The 20,836-nt window shown below is 54.6% G+C and overlaps 1 protein-coding gene across 1 annotated transcript in view; it reads left to right on the top strand.

Annotated features, from left to right (window-relative positions):
* Positions 1–20,836, top strand: part of SSPO (SCO-spondin) — a 184,388-nt gene that overhangs the window by 131,872 nt on the left and 31,680 nt on the right. The window contains exons 73-84 of the mRNA XM_015412955.1: positions 980–1,180; positions 2,090–2,260; positions 4,030–4,227; positions 6,281–6,377; positions 8,101–8,183; positions 9,120–9,236; positions 10,868–11,034; positions 12,119–12,276; positions 14,771–14,991; positions 17,592–17,636; positions 17,800–17,955; positions 19,377–19,586. Coding sequence (XP_015268441.1) covers positions 980–1,180; positions 2,090–2,260; positions 4,030–4,227; positions 6,281–6,377; positions 8,101–8,183; positions 9,120–9,236; positions 10,868–11,034; positions 12,119–12,276; positions 14,771–14,991; positions 17,592–17,636; positions 17,800–17,955; positions 19,377–19,586 — 1,824 coding nt within the window. The remainder of the gene's footprint in view (positions 1–979; positions 1,181–2,089; positions 2,261–4,029; positions 4,228–6,280; positions 6,378–8,100; positions 8,184–9,119; positions 9,237–10,867; positions 11,035–12,118; positions 12,277–14,770; positions 14,992–17,591; positions 17,637–17,799; positions 17,956–19,376; positions 19,587–20,836) is intronic.

Genomic DNA, 20,836 nt, shown 5'->3' with positions numbered 1-20,836 from the left:
ACACTTCCGGGGATGTCAGGGGGTGTGGCATATGCAAATGAGTTATGCAAATGAGTTATGCTAATGAGCTCCTGCCCCTCTTTTTCTACGAAGTGACCCCTAAGAAGAGGTATATAGTCAAATACAGATCAAGGTGGGTCGTTGTGTCAGTCTGTCTGTAGCAGTGGAAAAGAGCCAGAGCCCAGGAGCACCTGAAAGACTCACAAAATATGTGGCCGGGGAGGAGCTTTCAGGAGGCTCTGCTCGCTTCTTCAGACAGATCATGACAGGGGGCCGTGTCAGTCTCTCTCTAGCAGGAGAAAAGAGCCAGAGCCCAGGAGCACCTGGAAGACTAACCAAATGGGTGGCAGGGGAGGGGCTTTTGAAAGCATGAAGGGACTAACCATTTGTGGCAGGGGAGGCGCTTTTGTGAGCCACCAAAGCTCCAAAGCTCCACCCCTGCCACAAACAGCTTTTAAGGTGCTCCTGGACTCTTGTTCTTTTCTACTCCAGTGGAATACAGGAGACCTACTTCCAAATAATCTTGAGTTTTGTAGAAGCAGCCGTAGACCTTTTTGCAGGTGTTGTGATTTCACTGCACTGTCAGAAAGCCTGTTTGATGCGGTACCGTTTTTTATCACGGGTTTTCTTGCTCATGTCATGCTTTTCTGCCTTGTTCTTGTCCTGAATGGGCCAAATCATAAATGTTGCTGGCTCAACGGGTCAAATCATAAATCTTGCATAAATCTTGCAAAAACGATGCCACCCTGCCCTACCGGAGGGAATGTCAGCAAGAGCCCCACCTGAGAAAGCCAGCTGCCCTTAGATAGGTCTGTTGTGGGAGACCAAGGAGTGAGGCTTCCCAAGTCTTCCCAGCAACTGCTTACATTTCCTCAGGGAAGGTGCCCCCCCCCCATGTCGAGAGCACTGTGGTGGAGGGATCCGGCACCCCCCCCCCAGCAAAAAGTCACCCTCTGACCCTCCCCCTTCTCTGCCCCAGCTCCGGGAAGCTGGTGCGACTGGTCCCCTTGGAGCCCCTGCTCTAGGACATGCGGCAGTGAGATGGTGACCCGCTACCGTACCTGCAGCTGCCCCAGGCCCCAGAATGGGGGCCCCGAGTGTGAAGGGATGCAAGAGTATCACGGCGGCAGCGGAGTGCAGCTCGAGAGGAAGGAGTGCCCTGCGGCCACTTTCTGTCCAGGTACCAGCCCGTCAGGGCCCAAGGGGAGGCCGGGGGCTCTTGGGGTCCAGCATCTGACTCCAAGGGGCCAAGTCCTCCTCCTGTAGTTGCTTCAGCAGAGGGGTAGTTCCCTGTTTCCGTCTGGTTTGCAGACATCCATATAGTGTACCTAAGGGAGGGAGAGAGGGAGGGGGACTCCCCTGTCAAGAGCCAGTTTGGTATAGTGGTGAAGTGTGCGGACTCTCATCTGGGAGAACGGGGTTTGATTCCCCACTCCACCACTTGCACCTGCTGGATGACCTTGGGTCAGTCACAAGTTCTGTCAGAGCTGTCCTTGAAAAAGAGCCGTTTCTGCCAGAGCTCTCTCACTGGGTAGTGAAGGGCGGGGTATAAATCCAATCTCTTCTTCTTCTTCTTTTACCTCACAGGGTGTCTGTTGTGGGGAGGGGAAGGGAGAGGAGTTTGGCAGCCACTCTGAGACTCCCTTGGGTAGTGAAGGGCGGGGGATAAATCCAATCTCCTCCTCCTCCTCCTCCTCTTCTTCTTCCATTTGAACCTATTTTTAAACCGGGAAGGGGGGGGGCAGGGAAAGGTGCTTGACGGTGGGCCAGCAGTGGAGCTTTGAGAAGCTCCCAGAAGGTCTTTGAAGAAATGAAGAAAGACCATCAGAGGCCAATATCCCTAGGAAAAAGGGTTTGTTTGGCCATCCAAAGACACGTTCCCTCCTGACGCCTTTCTTTGGGTTTTAAACTGTTTCTTTGGGTTTTAAACTGCTTCAGCTGTCATGCCCCCCCCCACCGCAGCCGAACTGAAGCTGAAAGGGCCCTGGGTGTAGTCTGTCCCCTCCTCCTCCCCCCTCTGCCCCACTGACTCCAGCCAGGATGTTCCCACCCCCCACAGGCCTGTCCTCTGTCTTTCTTGCTCCCGCAGTGGACGGGGGCTGGAGTTCGTGGAGCCCCTGGACCGCCTGCGACGCCTGCCTGGGGGAGTCCGTGCGGAGCAGGGAGTGCACCAACCCGCCTGCCCGCTTTGGGGGCCTGCCCTGCCCAGAGGAGGCCCGGCAGAGCCGCCCGTGCCACGATGGAGCCACCGTGTGTGAAGGTGCCGAGAAGGGCCTCCCCGCTGCTGCTCGTGGGGTGGGTGGGGGGCCGGGGGGGCTGCCTGGAGCAGCACTTTGCCCCCCCCCAGGCACCATCCCGGATCTAGCCTGGAATGGAAATGAAGTTTGGCAAAGCGGAATTTGGCAAGATGCTCAGGTGTAGAGTTTCAGCTTTGGAGCCTGAATTTTATCTTGGCCCCGTGGTACCTGTGAAGGGGGGAATTTGGGGACAGGATTCATCACCAGTAGCAGTCCTGACCTCTGAAGTTGCCATTTTCTCCAGGGGAGATGATGTCTGCAGTCTGCAGATCAGTTGTCATTTCAGGAGGCCTCCAGGCCTCCCCTGGAGGATGACACCCTACACGGACATGTGCCAGTCCTACACGCACGTCATTCTTTGCTGCTGCCTGTCAGGTTTCCACCGTGGGCTAAAGAGTACATCTGTGGGAGGGATGAATACCGCCACAGCAAGCAGGGTGGGGAGAGGGGAGTCCCTGCACCCCTGTTCCCCCTCCTCTTTCTGCTACACACACACACATACACACACACCCCGGTCTTCCCGCTTGGCTCTCTTGTGCATGTGCCAAAGGACACCCTGCTGGCCGTCGGAGCCTGGGGATCCATCTCCCCTGCTCCCCGCCCTGGCAGCACACGGTGGGGCTGGGCTGGGAAAGGGAAAGGACAGCACTGCTGACGGGGCTCACAGCAGCTGGCTGCCTCCGGCCACCCGACAGCCAAGCTTAGCTCTGCCCCCTCCAGCAGTCTGGATGAACCCTCCACTTGCAGCCCCCCCCCATGTCCCCCCCCCCTTTGAGCCAGATCAGAGGCAGGTGACTTGGGTCCACCTTAAAGGGTGAGGCCCCTCCGTCCGGCTCAGAAGGAGCACCGTGTCCTGGGGACCAGGGTTCCCTCTCAGCTCTGAGTTAGTGTGAGCCGGCTCACAGTTCTTTAGCCTCCGGCTCACATGTTTTTGTCTTAGCTCAAGAAGGAGGGCTCCCGAGCAAAGTAGTTTATGCAGTGGCCAAGTGACTCGCTCAGAACTTTAATGCCAGTAGCTCACAAAGGAGAATTTTTGCTCACAGGACTCCACAGCTTAGAGGGAGCATTGCTGGGGACGGGCCCCTTTAAAAGCAGGGGCTTCTGGGTCTCGTGCCAGGAAACAGCCGGAGCCCACCCAGGGCTTTCCTGACAAGGGCCGACACGGAGGCACCTTCTGGGCAGGGATGTTGTGTGGTGCGAGCATCCCTTTCGGCCCCGGTGAGGCTGTGGGGGGCTTGGCTCTGGGGAGCAGGGCCGGCATCGGTGTGCCCTCCGGTGGGGCAGTGGGCAGGGCAGGGAGCGTCTGTCAGGGCCCCCTGCTGCCACCCACCTCCCCCAACGTGCCCTGGCTGCCCCCCCCCCGTGCTCCCAGCTGTGCACCCTTCCCAGTGCCCTCAGGGAAAGGGCTGTGGGCAGTGCAGGTGGCCGTGAGCGTGGGCAGTGGGCGAGCCGATGGACCAGGGGAAGGCTGCACAGGGGAAGGCTGCACAGACGGACAGGTGGTATGAGACACGTGGGTGAGTGGTCAGAAAGGGAACGCTGCCCAGCCCCCAGATCTGGAACTGGCCCCGTTGGGCGGCATAGATTTAAACTCAAACTGGGCAACTCTCTGAAGGAGACAGCTGAGCTCTTTGCCTCTGGTTCGGGGAGGTGGTGCGGACCTTGGCCGAGGGGGGGGGACTCCGTGGCAAGACGAGCCAGCTGAACTCAGGGACTTCTCCGGTCTCCCCAGACTGCGGCGGAGGCCAGGTGTCCTTCCCGTGCGGCAAGCCCTGCCCGCGCACCTGCGAGGACCTGCACCCCGACACCACCTGCCTGGAGAGCCTGCAGTGCCAGCCGGTGTGTGCCTGCCCAGAGGGGCAGCTGCTCCAGGATGGCGCGTGCATCTGGCCCGCTCAGTGCCGCTGCAAGTACCGTGCCAGCTGGTTGGGTAAGTCTTCCCCGGTAGATGAGGGGCCCCCGAGATGCTTGCCATGGGGCTCCTGTGCCCCCTTGTTCGAGCACCGGGGAGTGAGCCAGGCCCAGCTGGGCTGAGTGGGCTGGCCCTGTGATGGTCTCCGAGCTGCGACTCTGACGGGCTTGACTCCTCTGGGGGATGATGACTCCCAAAAAAAGAGGGGGGGGAGCTAAACCAATAAAGCACAGGCCTCCAAAGGAAGTTCAGAAAACTAACTGAGGGCCAAAAGTAAAAACAGAAGTAAGTGTACAAAAGAGTGTTTATTACAAAGACATATGCAAACCTAGTCGGGGCCTAAATAAAGCCTCATAAAATGTACAAAGGCCCCATTCACACGAAGGATTTGCCGCGCTAAAGGCACGCATGTCAGGCGGATTATCAGGGTGCAATCACACCGGAACATCTGGGAAGCGTAGCACACCCGTGGCCAACCCGTGGCATCCCGCCGAAGATGCGCAGTAAAAAAGTACCTTGGAAAGTGCACTAATATCCGGAAAACGCGAGGCAGGGGCAGGCGTCTGATCGCGGGAGCGCTAGTATCCCGTGGCATCCGGCGCCCATCCACGTCCCGTTGCAAACCGGATGTTTTCCGTAAGCGCATGTGCACAAACACGTAACTCAAAGCAGTGCTGCTCCACGGGTGCACACAAACGCAAAACACTTGCCGCACCGCTTCTTTGCCACGCTCCAGCATTGCCGTGTGATTGCCAGCTAACAGCCTAAGCGGGAAGACTCGGGGGACCGTGTGATCGGCTCCCGTGCTTTATTTTGCTCTGGGGCAAACAGCCATGCCTCCGCCGCCCCCCTCCGGTGTTATCTGGCCCATGTGACCGAGGCCAAAGTTACAAATACACACAAAAGAGAACAGTGTTATGACCTGACGCATTTCGGCTCACAGTGCAAGGGGACCAGGACCAGTTCTCCAACTAACCCACCCAAGCTTCCATGTGGGGCAGCACAGGGCAGAGGGCACCAACACCACATGGGCTTCGGCTTCTGCCAGCCATCAGTGGTGTGGGAGGGGGCTGGCATCCCCTCCTGGGCCCGGTTAAGGCCTGTGGGCAGCGGCATCCCCGGGAAGGTGCAGAAGCGCCTTTCCTTGGGGACACGAAATGCCCCGAACTCTTCTTCGCTTCAGAGGGGCAGCCCTGTTGGTCTGCGGTAGAACCCCTCATCGTTTCCTGTCCACGAGCCCCTTAGAGACCAGCAAGAGTCTCTGGGGATGAGCTTCCGAGAGTCAACGCTCCCCTGGTCAGATACGAACAGTGTTCCCCTCTAAGCTGAGCTAGTGTGAACTGGCTCACAGTCTTTTAGCCTCCGGCTCACACATTTTTTGTCTCGGCTCAGGAAGGATGGCTCCAGAGCAAACTAATTCATGTAGTAGCAGGGGTCATTTCGCAGAAAAAGAGGAGCAGGAGCTCATTTGCATAACTCATTCACATAACTCATGTGCATATGCCACACACCCTGACATCGCCGGAAGTGTGTCAGAAGGCAACACCCACCGCTCAGGCTCCACTGGACTCTTTTTTACTGCTAGCTATGGGGGGGACACACGCAGATCTGCCCTCGCAGAGGAGGGAGAACTTGTACCTGAATAAACCTTGGCCTTAAAGGTGCCACTGGACTGTTTTGGATTGCTATCGGGGGAGGGGCTCTGCAACTTCTCTGGCTGCTTCTTTCTCTTTGTGGCCCAGGGCTGCTGGGAGCAGGGGGTGGGGCTTGTTGCATGTGCCCACCCCCTGGGCTCTTTACTGCCGGAGCTCCGCTCCTGTGCGCTTCTGCAGGAAATGACCCCTGTGCAGTAGCCAGCTTTAGCGCCAGTAGCTCACAGCTTTAGCGCCAGTAGCTCACAAAGTAGCATTTTTGCTCATAAGACCCCACAGCTTAGAGGGAGCATTGGATACGAACTGTCCTTGGGAGGCAGTGGAGACTGGTGACAGGGTGTGTGTGTGGGGGGGTGTGTGTGGAGCAGCTCAAGGGGAAAGAGGAATTTGTCCAGACTCGCCTCCTCCCTTCCCCACAGGTGCCCCCGAGGGACGCAACCTTTCTTCCTGGTCGGGCCTGGCTCCCTGGGAGTACGCCGAGCCAGGGGAGGACATCTATGGGCCTTGCCAGAACTGGTGAGTGTGCGCCATCCAAGCCGGGGGCGCCTCCAAAGAGAAGGGGCCTCCCAGGCGAAGGTTCTACATTCTCCACACACACACACACACTTCCACAATGCCCAACAGGAAGAACCCACCAATCCCAGACGGTGCAATTCTTTCATTTACTTATCGTGATCTTTTTCAAGATATCGCGTACATTTGGTTGTCATATTTCACACAAGTTTAATCACATTTTCGAAATGCGCTGGAGAGTCGGCATCCGAACCCAAGCCCGTAGCTCCAGGTGCTGAGCATCCAGAGCCCTCCTTAGAATCTCGTTTCCGGCCAGACTCTCTGCTCCTTCTCTGGCACCCAGCCACTGGTAGAGCCGCTGTTAAGTAGTGGGTTCCATGGATGAATAGACCACAGGCCTAGTGATCAGCTCAACTTTATTAGTTATTTCAGCAACAGCAAGACAAGACTCCAGAGCCTCAGCTCTGTTAAATAGCATGTGATGGCCACACCCAAACACACCCCACTCCCAGTGATAGGCTGTTTACATAACATTACTACTTGATTGGTTACTTTCAGAATCCTGGCAGGCTATTGTTCTTGTGCTCCAAGCTCAGCCAGTCTCTGGGGTGATTCAATCAGGAATGATTCAGTCCCAATACATAACAGCCAAGAAGTTCCCTCTGCTGCCTCCTTTTTCCCCTCTGCCTTCCGGAGCTCCCTATTCCAGTTGCACTATTTCCTGTGCCTAGAGCTGCCCCCCAGCCCCCCCCCCATTGCCAGTCCTTGCCTACTTCACTGTCCTTCCCCTTCAGCCAGTCTCTGGGGTGATTCAATCAGGAATGATTCAGTCCCAATACATAACAGCCAAGAAGTTCCCTCTCCTGCCTCCTTTTTCCCCTCTGGCTTCCGGAGCTCCCTATTCCAGTTCCACTGTTTTCGGTGCCTAGAACTGCCCCCCAGCTCCCCCCCCCCATCTTTGCCGGTCCTTGCCTACTTCACTGTCCTTCCCCTCTTTCAGATCCCTCCTCAAGGCCCCCTTGTCCTTCCCCAACTGCACAGCCGCACGTCAGCGGCTCCTCCACTGCCAAGATCCTCCCTGCTACTCGCAGGCCGTTTCTTGGGTCTTCCTTGCCCCTCAGATCCCGTCAGGAGGGCAGCCATGTTGGTCTGCAGCAGAAGAGCCAGGTTTGCGTTCGGGAGCCCCTTACAGGCCAAAAAGATTTCCAGAGCATAAGCTTTCAAGCAGCAAAGTTCTAATCTGGGAGAGCCGGGTTTGATTCCCCACTCCTCCTTCAGTTGCACCTGGCTGGTGTGACCTTGGGCAAGCCGTAGTTCTGTCAGAGCTGTCCTTGAAAAAGAGCCGTTTCTGCCAGAGCTCTCTCAGCCCCACCTCCCTCCCAGGGTGTCTGTCTGTTGTGGGGAGGGGAAGGGAAAGGAGTTTGTGAGCCGCTCTGAGTCTCCAAGTGATAGTTCTGTCAGAGCTGTCCTTGAAAAAGAGCCGTTTCTGCCAGAGCTCTCTCAGCCCCACCTCCCTCCCAGGGTGTCTGTCTGTTGTGGGGAGGGGAAGGGAAAGGAGTTTGTGAGCCGCTCTGAGACTCCAAGTGAAGGGCAAGGGGTATAAATCCAATCTCCTCCTCCTCCTCTTCTTCTTCCTCTTCTTCCTCTTCTTCCTCAGTGTGTGCATTGATGAATGTTAAAAGTGCCGGCATTCACCCTCCTCCCCCTCTCCCATTCCCTTGCCCAGCACTTGCGTGGCCGGACGCCTGCGGTGCCACGTGGACCCCTCGTGTCACCTGCACGGCGGCTGGAGCACCTGGGGGCCGTGGTCACCCTGCACGCAGAGCTGTGGGGAGGGAGTCCAGTTCCGCTTCCGCCAGTGTGACAACCCAGCCCCCCAGAATGGAGGCCATGGGTGCGTGGGCAGCAGGGAGCAGCAAAGACCCTGCGCACACCGGCAGGACTGCCCAGGTGAGGAGGGGGCGAGAGGGAAGACCCCCCCCCCCGGGGGGGGGGGGCTTTTTCGGCACTCTTGCCCTCTCCGTGCGGCACAGCAGCACCCCCTGGCGGTAGCTCACCTTCAGCGCAGCAGTTTATTTATTTATTTATTGGGCTTCCTCCCCGGCACGATCAGATGCCGGGGCAGTGGGGGGGGGGACATGGCTTGGATTGATGATCATTCCCCTTGGTCAGAGGCCTGGTTCTGAGGGCCAGCCTCATGGGAGAACAAGAGATTGTGACGGAATCCCTCCCTGGAGTTTCCTTCAGCCTCTGAAAGGGCCTCAAGTTAAGCGAGGGGCTGATGCAAACTGGGAGGGGGGAGAACCCTGTAGCTTTTGTCTGGTGAGGATTCCTCCCCCCCCCAGCAGTGTTCCCTCTAAGGTGAGTTAGCGTGAGCCAGCTCACCGTTTTTTAGCCTCCGGCTCACACATTTTTGTCTCGGCTCAGGAAGGAGGGCTCCAGAGCAAACTGATTTATGCAGCAGCCAAATCGCTCGGCCACAATTTTAATACCGGTAGCTCACAAAGTAGAATTTTTGCTCACAGGACTCCATAGCTCAGAGGGAGCATTGCCCCCCCCATTTCCATGGGCCCCCATGTGGTGCCTGCACACTTCCTCCCTGTGGGATAAATACCTCGAAGAGGTGAATTGGCATCCGGCCGAGGAGGGAGAGGGCGGGGGGGGCATTCTCTGCCTGACCGCTTTCTTCCCTGTGCCTCGCAGAGGAGGAGGAGGAGGAGGCCTGGGAGGAGTGGTCCCCGTGGGCACCCTGCACCGTGTCCTGCGGTGGGGGAGAGCAAGTGCGCAGCCACCGGTGTCGCCAGCCAGAGTGCCATGGCTTGGCCACGCAGAGCAAGACATGCAACACACAGGTGTGCCTGGGTAAGTCACACACACACACACCCCGACACTCAGACTTTGGCAGCTAATAGAATTATGTACGCAAGTTATAGACCGGGGTTTGGATCCAGTGATGTGCAAGTGGGAGTGTGCGTTGATTGAGTGCAATTCTGCTTGCATGGCCCGGTGCTTCCCTCCATATCTCTGACAGCGCTCAGAAATTAACTGCCCCCCTACAGTTTTAGGACAACAGCCTGACAAGGTAGCCTAAGCAGTGCGTGTGCTTGTGTGTGTGCTTGACTGGCTCAAGGTCATCTTTCGTGGCACGCTGGGGGCTTGAACCCAGGTCTTCCAAAACTCAGTCCCTCCACTCTAACCACTACCCCCACAAACATTGCCTTTCGTTTTGCCGTTCTCTTTGTCTCCCTTTTTGTGCTGGCTGCTGCAAGTGGTCGGAAGGACTGGATCCGTGGCGTCTTCGTAAGCCGCAGTAACAGTATATGTAGAGCTTCTGGGTTTTGTATTTTTTTAAAAAAAGAGTTACTGAAAAGCATTGGGGACTTGAACCCAGTTCTCTAGCCATTGTAAGACACTGTCCTGGCAGGCCCCTGGGGCACAGCCCGGATCCTGCTGTATCCTGGAAGCGGTGCTGAGCGGTAGCCTGTGTCGTCCCCACTGAAGGGATTGCGGTCAGCAGCAGTGGGGAAAACCCTCTCCAGGGGTCTTCAGAGAGCTGCCACCAGGTGGGGCTGATGGACGCACAGTCTGGTTCTGTATCGGGCAGCCAGAGTCCTTGCGTGGCCTTGCATCCTGTGAGGGTCTGGAATGGGAATGATGATCAGGCCTTTCCCCAGCGTCTCTCTGCAGCTCCCAGTCATCTTCTGCCCGTCAAAACTAGTCAGACTTAGTTAGGGAAGAAGGGATGGTGGATCCCAAAAAACAGCGTGAGACGAAAGTTCTTTTCTTTGTGGTGTGAAGTCCCTCAGCAGTGCTCTGTGGTGGGTGGAGCTGGGGAACGCCACTCCGTTTTCTCAGAGCAGCCAGTTGCTGACTTGGGATTGAGGAGGCCGCAGGCTCCCGTGGGTCCCTTGTGACTGAGGGGGACGCACGCAGGAGGAGGCGGAAATGGCGTGGTGAGACTGCCTCTCCCAGTATGCCCCTGGAAGAGCATTACGCTCCAGAAATAAGAACTTGCTGGTTGTCCCCAGCCCGAGAGAGTGTCTGGTGGAACGCTCTGCCGAAAGATGTTCATGCCCTGCGGAACCTGTTACCTTTCCACATGTGAGGCATGTGAGGCGGAGATGTTCTGCCGGGCTTTTGGCTCAGGACAGTGACGGGACTTCTTCTGGCACTCTCATTCCTCATAGCCCCTCCCCCCAGGGAGGCTGGGGAGTTAGGATTTTCCGCCACCTTAAGTATTGTATTGTATTGCATTGCCCCCATCTGTACGCCGCCCGAGCCCGCTCACGGGGAGGGCGGGTTATAAATTTAAATAAATAAATAAGTATATATACTGTTGTTGTTTATTGTTATTTATTGGACTGTTTTTAATGTGGCTGTATGTGACCGTATAATACTGTTGTAAGCTGCCCCGAGCCCTACCTGTAGGGAAGGACGGCCTAGTAAATCAAATTCAATAAATAAATCAGAGTCCCCCTCTTCCCCCTTTCCAGAGGCGGGGTGTCCAGTGGGGCGTTTGTACCGGGAGTGCCTGAAGGAGGAGGGGTGTCCCTACAGCTGCGCCCACCTCACCCGTCAGATGGACTGCTTCTCAGAGGGCTGCGAGGAGGGGTGCCACTGCCCAGTGGGCACCTACCAGCACCGTGGGGCTTGTGTCCAGGTGGGGGGGCCTCTCTCTCTCCCTCCCTCTCTCTCTCTCTCTGGGCGGCTTTTCAGAACTCCTGAGTGGGTCATCACTCCATCACCCTTTTGGTTTTCCCTGGGGGAGCCCGTTCCTTCCAGTATCTGACTCGGCTGGCGAGTTAAAAGGGGGAGTGGGACCTAACCCAACCTCATACTGCAGGTGGGGCCGAGATTTCTCCTTGAGTCACAGCCAGGGCTTTTTTTGTAGAAAAAGCCCAGGCCACACCCAACAGCAGAAACTCATTAGCATAGTAGGCCACACCCTGACAGCACAGCACATTAGCATATTAGGCCACACCCCATGCCACAGAAGTATTGTCATCCAGCCACACCCACCTTTTGCTTCTTATTCTGTTAACCTTATTTGTTGTCAAAACCCAGGGCCCTTTTTTGTTGCAGGGACTCCTTTGCATGTTAGGCCACACACCCCTAATGTAGCCAATCCTAACGAGTTTCTGCTGTTGGGTTTGGCCTGTTATGCTAATGAGTTCCTGCTGGGTGTGGCCAACTCAGGAGCCAGCTGGAACTCCGTTCCTGTGCGTTCCTGCCCAAAAATAGCCCTGGTTACAGCATCTCCAGAGTACAGTCAGTTTCCCCGGAGGAAATGGCAGCTTGGGGAGGGTGAACTCTAGGGTGTCACCTTTCTGCTGAGCTCTCACCCACCTCCCCAAACGCCACCCTCCCCAGACACCGCTGCCAAATCTCCAGGAGTCTCCCAGGGTGGAACTGGTAATTCTAGGACCACCCCTGTTGCCAACTGGCCCTCCTCGTGGTGATTTTTAAACGGCCAGATTCTCCTCTAAGATAGTGTCGGTGGCCACGGGCAGGGCTCGTCGTGGCCTCTGTCGTGTCTAACCTGGCTCTCCGTGCTCCCAAGAGATCCGTTTGATGATTCAGAGCGGGCCAGGGTTTCTTCTCAGCCTGGGGGTGACTTCGTGCCTCAGCTCCATGTCCGCTCTCCCCCTCTGGGTCCTCCTCGGGACTTGGGCTTACAGGGAAGCAGCCGTGTTCCCAAGCACCCCCACCCACGCCCCTCTCCTTGTTCCCTCCCTCCGGCCCAGGAATGTCCCTGCGTCATGACCGAGGGAGCCCTGAAGATGTTCCGGAACCACTCCTCCGATCATCCCGGCGGCTCTCCTGCTGCCTTGCAGAGTTGGCTGCCTTCCCTTGGGGAGGAGGTGCCGCCAAACACCACCATCCATTCTGCCTGCAGCAACTGGTGAGTGTGGGACCCAATTTAAATGCGGGGGGGAGGGGAGGGGGCTGTGGCTCACTGTTAGAACATCAGCTTGGCAAGCAGAAGGTCCCGGGTGCGGTCCTTGGAAGCCACCCCAAGTTGAAAGGATCAGGGAATAGGAGACATGGGGCACCTACCTGATGTTGGACATATGTGTGTTGCAAGGTCTGAAATCCAGTCATTATAGGGTTAATGCGCTTCCCCTTGCCTGCTGTTGCTTAGACTGACCTGGGAGGGAACCTGGCAGAAAGCCAAAGGAAAGAAAGCCCGGGAAACTGAAGCCTGTTTACTAACAATCATTGGTCAATGCATTCAGGTAATTTCCTTCCAGGGGTCAAGAAGAAAGGAAGAATCTCCATTACTATCAGTGTGTCTGTTGTTGCAAGCATGTAGTCTTGTGTTTGTTATTTTATAGATTTTCCCGTGTACCCTTCCCTTTAGAAATAAAGATTTTTACATAGAAAGAAAATGCCTCCTCTCCAGTGAACAAAGATCCATTGCAAACTCTGAATATTTTTACTATTTTTACCGGTTTTCCAGCACCTGAGACCCTGAAGAAAAGCCACTGCTGGTCTGAGTAGACAGTACTGACCTTGATGGACCAGGGGTCCAATTCAGTAGCAGGCAGTTTCATATGTACATGCTCCCTTGTGTGGAGGCTGCCTGTGCAGAGGCAGCGAGGCTGGACATTTCCCAGTGCTTTGACAGCAGCTGATCTCCTCGGCTACATCATATCCTTTGGGTCCTAGCTTGGCATCCTCACTCCCCTCTGGACCTTTCTCTGGATCCTCTACAATGGACCTCACAGGGCTTTTCTCATTTGCGTCCATGTGCCGGTGCTGTGTCTTTTTCTTTTTCACCTGTTTTGCTCCCTCTAGTGGTCGCTTCAGTATATCATTGTTGTGTCTCCGGCAGCAATATTTCAAAGCGACCACTAGATGGAGCAAAACACTTGTGGAAAACAAAAAAAAGGCACAGTAGCGGCACACAAGCGACGGAAATAAGAGAGCAGAAGAGTCCACCTCAAAGACTTTTGGGCTTGGGTTCAAGCAGGCAAGGCAAAGATCACACATCTTGTTCCCTCTGTCAAATGCAAAAGGTGTGTTTGTGCACCCTCAGTTTCGCTCAAGTAGGGGTGTAGCCAGAAATGTGGGGAGGCATGGCGAAATCCAGGGGGGGCACTCCGACTATGCCTGCTGCTCTTCTTGTAGCAGCAGAACAAGGAGCTCCGGCTCCGCTGCAACCTCTAGTCCTTTTGATTGGAGAGACTCGATTCTGGGCTGCTTTTCTGTGTAAGGGTGGGGGTCTCCAACTCTCTCTCTCTTGCATTTTGCAATTTTATTTTATTTTATTTGCGTTTTTAAAAACTTATGTTTCTGACCGGAAAAAAGAAAATGAGATTGAAGCATCCCTGACTGTGCATGTGGTCATTTTGGGAACGACCTCGTCTTACATTCTTTAATTTTCTTGATTTTTTTGCCTGAGGGGGGTGTTGCTCATCTGTGGTGGGGCATTGCCCCCAAATGCCCCGCAGTTGTTGTGGGCCTGCCCTCAAGGCAATCTGGGAAAGGGATTTACTCCTTCCACTTCCACTTGCTTTTGATACTCACAACCACTTTCCCTGCTTTCTATTAGCACTTTAAAGAGGAAAAACACATGATTAGGAAGGACACATCTTTTCCTTTAAAATGCTCATAACGGAATGCAGGGGAGGTACTTCCATGCAAGGAAACTGATTGCAGAAGGCCCGACCCTGGCAGCTCACTGACCAGTACTGAGCTTCTTGCTGCTGTGCACCCTATGCCTTTAAATTCATAGAATGTTGGAGTTGGAAGGGACCTTGGAGGTCATCTAGTCCAACCCCCTGTACTCAGCAGGAGCACAGCCGAGCGGCAGCCCTACAACATACCCGAAAGATGGTTGTCCAACCTCCACTTGAAAACATCCAGCGAAGGAGCATCCACCCCCTCCCGAGGCAGACTGTTCCACTGCTCAGCCACTCTTACAGTTAGGAAGTTTCTCCTGATAGTTAGCCGGTAACGACTCCCTTGTAATTTCCACCCATTAGATCTAGTCTTGCAATCCGGAGCAAGAGAGAACAGATCCGCTCCCTCTTCTACATGACAGCCCTTCAGATACTTGAAGACCACAATCATGTCCCCCCTAAGCCTTCTCTTCCCCAGGCTAAACAGACCCAACTCCTTCAGCCCTTCCTCGTAAGAGTTGGATTCCAACCCTCTCGCCATCCTGGTCGCCCTCTTCTTTCCCCTCTAGTGGGGGGAGAACCCTGCAGTGGTGCTTCCTTCCCTGTCCCAAGCAGACTCTGCAGAGCAACAGAATCCCCCTTGGGACACGGAGACATCGTAAGAAGAGCCTTGTGGCCCCTGAAAGACTAACCGCATTTCACCCCAGCCCGAGTGCGTGTGGACTAAAGCTCTGTCTCATGTTTCCCCCTGATTTCTTCCCTTCGACTCAGCTCCTGTCACAACGGACAGCTGACCTGTGTTTTCTCCCTCTGCCCCGTGGATGGCGGCTTCACCCCATGGAGCCCATGGACACCCTGCTCGTTGACCTGTGGGGGGCTGGGGAACATGACCAGGTCACGCGAATGCAACAATCCCTCGCCTGCCAGTGGGGGGAAGGAGTGCCTTGGCCCCCGAGTTGACATTAGGTACTGCCAGACACCAGATTGCCAAGGTAAGAGGCATTAGGCGGGGGGACAGTGAGCGGGGGGGGATACAGTTGCTTTGCTGGACTGTCTTTTGCTGTGTTGGTCTAGTGGCAGCCACCTGCTGGCTGATGTACAGGAAGGATGCCCAGTGTTGCCGCCGATGGTCCAGGACCTTCCGGTCTGCATGACCCACACAGACGGAGCAAGATGTGTGGTCCGTGGTAGAGGGGATCCATGCTGTCCACCTACATACACAAAATATCACAAATGGACCCAGTAATTTTGTAAAGTCAACAATACACAAAAGGATTACTGTACATGTTCATACTTATTGAAAACACATTAGTAAGTCATGCTGGTTTCTACTTGATTTTAAGTATCTACTATAGGAGCTATCCTTAGCCATTTTGGAACTTGAAATTCCTGTTTTTGGACGTTGTGAATAACTACTCCAACACAATGATATTTTGAAAAAGACCCTGAAACGAACTTCGAAAACTCGAGCTGTTCGTCTTACTTATGAAATAAAGAAGAAAAAATTGGGATTTTTACATCAGTATATGTTCATTGATGGTTATTTCATTATTTTGGAGTGATTTGAACCTTATTGCAGCAATTTCTTGTTCACTATTCTTGCTACTCCTATTTTGCTGTGCCCTTTGTTGTATTCTCACCTACATACACAAACACACACAGGCCGATTTCGCAAAAGCAGTTGTGCCGCCCTCAGTCTGCCGTTTCCCCCAGTTGTAATGCTCGATTTCCTGCTATTTGCTGCGTAGCCACGACCCGCATCTCCCCCCGATTTCCCCCACGTCTTCTTGATCCTAAAAAATAAGGATCAAGAAGACATGGGGGAAATTGGGGGGGGGGGAGATGTGGGTCGAAATGTGGCTGCGCAGCAAATAGCGGGAAATTGAGCAGTACAACCGGGGGAAATGGCAGACCGAGGGCGGAACAACTGCTTTTGCGAAATGGGTCACAGTTTGTGCTTCTGGGTTACTCCTCCCGCTCAGCATTCCCCCCCCCCCGCTCTGATTGCCTCTTGCCCTGTCTCTCTGCATCCTGACTCCTTTCTTCACAACACCCCTCCCGGACGGGGAGAGGAAGACGCTGGGATCTCCATTCCCACTCATATTTGATGCAGAGAGATTTAACTTGGGAAATCTCACCTCCCCAAAAACATGTTGGTCTCTCTAAGGTGCTACTAAGGAGCTGCGGTGGCTCAAGTGGTTAAGACACTGAACTGCAGGCTGTGGAAGGTCGGTAGTTCAGCAGTTCGAGACCCGAGTGCCGCATGATGGAGTGAGCTCCCGTCTCTGGCCTCAGCTCCTGCCAACCTAGCAGTTCGAAAGCAAGAAATTGCAAGTAGATAAATAGGGACCACTTTGGTGGGAAGGGAACAGCGTTCCGTGTGCCTCGGAGTTTAGTCATGCCGGCCACATGACCACGGAAACGTCTCCGGACAGCGCTGGCTCTTCGGCTTTGAAACGGAGATGAGCACCGCAACCCTAGAGTCGGACTCGACTGGCCTTCGAGCAAGGGAACCTTTACCTTTAAGGTCCTACTGGATTCGAATCCAGCACTCCTCCCACTGGCCCTCAAGTTCCCCTGAGGAGAGACTGGAGGCTCAGCAAGCCGCCACGATCTGGCAGAGGCCGCCATCTTATCAGCCCTTCTCAGGGCCCCACAGAATCCTGCCAGGCTGTTGTTTCGTTTAAAAACGTCTACAGATGTGTGCTAGATGCCCACAGAATAATACAATAACAAAAGAGATTCGATTAAAGCCATAGCATCATTCTGTGCCATTAGAGGCATAGTCTGGGTCCATTTGACTTTGGCGGCGGCGGCAGCAGGCTTGGAAATAAGTGAGGAGAAAAGCAAATCAATGAAAGTGTCAACTTGAAGGTAACATTGAATGTGAGATTCCTATATAGGGTTTGTTCCTGAGGAAAGACCAGAGGTCTGAAACACTTAAATATCCGGAATAAGTGTTGGAAGAGAGACTGAATTTGGAGCAGACTGCTCTCGAGAATGCAAGACTGTTAGAAGGATAGTGACTGAGAGAGTCTGGAGCAGGCGGCTGTGTGTGATTTTATTGACCTTTGTATTTTTCCTGTGAAGGAGTAAGGGGTTGCTTTTCATTCCCAGACACTAAATCTTGCTATGGCTTTAATCTAGTCTCTTTTGTCACTGTATTATTCTGTGGGCATCTAGCACAGATCTGTAGATGTTTTTTCATACCAGACTGTCTTGGGATTGTGTGTTACTCTTGTGGATTGTTGTTTCGTTTAAGACATCGATTGTCCGACCGACGTACAATATTCCTGGCATGCTGGAAATCTGGTTGTTCTATATCTTTGCAGCACCTAGTATATTTTAGGCACCCTTATAATTGTGTCTGGTTGTTTATGAACTTCATTTACATCCCGCCTTCCCCCCCCCCGGGACCCAACGTAGCTGGGGGGGAGGAGGAGGAGGAGGTGGATGTCCCTCCCCTGCCCCATATTGTATGTCTGGTTGTCTTGGTCCTGCCAACGGCTGATTGCAGCAGGGCAGGAGGGAGGCAGGAGGGGCTGCTTGCGATGCGCTGCACCCAGTAAGTCAGCTCTGTTCTCCTCCACAGTTCTGGCCGGTCCCACGAAAGAGCCCGTCTCTGGCACCCCAGGTGAGGGGGAGGGAACTCCTCAAGCCGCGGGGGGGCCCGGCAGAGTCTTCGCTCCGAGGGATGCCCCTTCCATTGGGGAGGGATCAAGCCCACAGGGTGGTGAAGAGCTAGGAAATCGACTTCCTGTGACTTTCTGCCCCCCACTCCCCAGGCTCTGAGGAGGACCGCTTCACCCCCTGGTCCCCCTGGACTCCCTGCTCCAAGACCTGCACCGACCCAGACCTCCCAGCCCTCAAGACCCGCATGCGCTTCTGCCCCGGAGGGGCCAACTGCACGGGAGACGCATTCCAGGAGCGAGAGTGCAATTTGCCCCAGTGCACAGGTGAGAAGGCCGGCCTCCCTCTGGATGTGAGTGTGTGCGAAGGGATGCGTGCGCATCTCCCTCCCTTGACACGAGAGGAACACCGGCTTTTGCCTGCCCGTCTCTAATGTGAAAAGCATGGAAGAAGGTTGGCAGAAGGGCTTAGAGGAGGTGGCCATGGGGAGGGCTTGAGGAGGGGCTGTGGCTCAGTGGAAGAGCCTCTGCTTGGCATGCAGAAGGTCCCAGGTTCAATCCCCGGCAGCCTCTCCAGTTAAAAGGACCAGGCAGGGGGTGATGGGGAAGACGCTCTGTCTGAGACCCTGGAGAGCTGCTGCCAGTCTGAGTAGACAATACTGACTGAGATGGACTGATGGTCTGATTCTGTGCTAGGCAACTTAGTGTGTATGTGTGTATGTGTGTGTGTGTGTGGCATAAGCAGCCCCCCAAACCTGGGACTGGGCAACAGGTGTTTCCTGGGCATTCTTTTCCTGGTGGAAGGAGCTCCCGGAAGAGATCCGGGCCCTGTGGGACCTTGTCCAGTTCCGCAGGGCCTGCAAGACGGAGCTCTTCCGCCAGGCATTCACTTAGGAGCCGCCGCCACCACTGTTGCCACCAACGATTCCATTGAACATCTGGAATATGGAACTGGCCCACTATGGACTATGGATTACGCCATTTAGTATCTAGACCATGGGACTGGCTGTAAGATTAGGAGATTGCTGGAATGGAAAGTCATGCCATCTATGTTAATACAGCAATCACTGTATATGTTGTTGTTGTGATGCTAAGAATATTTTATAGTATTTTAATGTTTTATAGTTTTATGCAGGGCTCTTTTTGTAGAAAAAGCCCAGCAGGAACTCATTAGCATAATAGGCCACACCCAACAGCAGGAACTCATTAGCCTATTGGGCCACACCCCTGACAGCACAGCTCATTAGCACATTAGGCTGCACCCCTGTGTTACCAGAAGTGTGGTTATCCAGCCACACCCACCTTTTGCTTGTTATTCTGTTTACCTTGTTTGTTGTCAAAACCCAGGGCTTTTTTGTAGCAGGACCTCCTTTCTCCTTTGCATGTTAGGCCACACACCCCTAATGTAGCCAATCCTAATGAGTTTCTGATGTTGGGTGTAGCCTATTATGCTAATGAGTTCCTGCTGGGCGTGGTCAACTTGGGAGCCAGCCGGAACTCCGTTCCTGTGCGTTCCTGCCCAAAAATAGCCCTGGTTTTATGCTAATTTGGCATACTTTGCCGTCTTCTGTAAGCCGCTCAGAGCCTGTTTGCAGAGTGGGCGGGGTATAAATATAAGCATAAACAAACACACAAACAAAGCCCTGCCTGAGCCCTCCCTTCTAGCAGGAGGGTTTCCCAGGCTCCCAGAAACTGCCTTCAGAGCCACGGCCCCTCCTCCTCCTCTCTCCCTCTCCCCCTTTCCACAGACACCCCGCTGTGCCAGGGTGAGGCGTGCTTGGACGTGAACTGCACCTGGAACCCCTGGTCCCCATGGAGTGAATGCTCCCGCACCTGCGGGGCTGGGCAGCAGCGGCGCCTGCGCACCTACAACCCGCCTGGGCAAGGCGGGCATTGGTGCCAGGACATCCTGGTGGCCAACACTGAGCGGCGTTTCTGCAACCTGCAGGCCTGCAAAGGTAGGATCTGGATGCCAGTGTGGTGCAGTGGTTAGAGTGTCGGGATTAAGGTCTGGGAGGCCCAGGTTCGAGTCCCCGCTCGTGCCGTGGAAAACTCACCGGGTGACCTCGGGCCAGTCACGCTCTCTCGGGCTAAACTACCTCACAGGGTCGTTGTGAGTGGTTTCACGTATTTTAACACCCTTTTTCTTTTGATTGGGTTGCCCAGACCTTTAATGTTGACTGAGCATATTTTTAAAAACTCCATGTTTAATGATCTGGCTTGATTCCTTGGAGCTAGTCAATCCATTTCTTCTATCAAATCAAGACTTCTGTGGGTATCATGAATAATACATCCATTTGTTTGTGGGGGGTGAGATATAGTAGATGGTATTTCCATAGGTTCCAAGCTTGGATTTGTCCTATCAGTTTGAATTAAAGGGGATGCGGGAAGATGCAGAGTGACTTGTGAAGGGTCTTGGGTTGACAAATCATTTCCCATTGCTGAACTTTCCCCTTGAAGTGAGGTAGAAGTAGGTGAAGTCTTGGACACAGGGTCGTTGTGAGGATGAAGTGGAGGAGAGGGGAATGATGTGAGCTGGTTTGGGTCCCCAGTTAAGAGAGGATGATGATGATGATTGCTTCTCCCAGCTCATGCCGAAGGGCCTTTGCCTCTCCTTCAAATACCTGCAACCATCCTGGACGCATCTCAGTTTCGCGGGAGGGACTTCTGGGCCGTCAGATGGGAAGGCCCAATGGCTGCATTGCAAACGAGGCTCAGGGTTCAGCCAGTTTCTCTGGAACAGGGTCCTCCGTGCGGTGCCCACAGGTGCCCTGGTGCCCACTGATACCTCTCCCGGTGCTGGGCAAGTGTTTTTAGAAAGTGGGTGAGGGCAGGTAGGTTTTTGATTGTCCACTGGAGATCTGATTGGTTGTGCAGATGTTTTAAAATGTAGCTTTGGCGGTAGCTGCCACCGCAGCACGGGGATCTTCGCGGCGTGGTGGAGAGTAGAGGCTGCGGCAGCCATTTTGGGGCTGGGCCCAGCACACCGTGTCAGAATTCCAAAGGTGCCCGCAACCTCAAAAGGGTTGGGGGCTCTGCCCTAGAGGAATTCACACTCTGAGCAAAGGCCCACAAGCCGCCTGTGGTCCCTGCTCCCCAGCATCCTGGTCCCTGGTCTCCAGCCAGTCGGGCGCAGTGATTAGGAGCAATGTTCCCTCTAAGCTGTGGAGTCTTGTGAGCAAAATTTCTACTTTGTGAGCTGCTGGCA

Source organism: Gekko japonicus, unplaced genomic scaffold, assembly GCF_001447785.1.
Source record: "Gekko japonicus isolate JY-2015 unplaced genomic scaffold, Gekko_japonicus_V1.1 scaffold2050, whole genome shotgun sequence".
NCBI classification, from domain to species: domain Eukaryota; kingdom Metazoa; phylum Chordata; class Lepidosauria; order Squamata; family Gekkonidae; genus Gekko; species Gekko japonicus.
The sequence above is the reverse complement of the archived record's forward strand: the minus strand, read 5'-3'. Positions and strand labels throughout refer to the sequence as shown.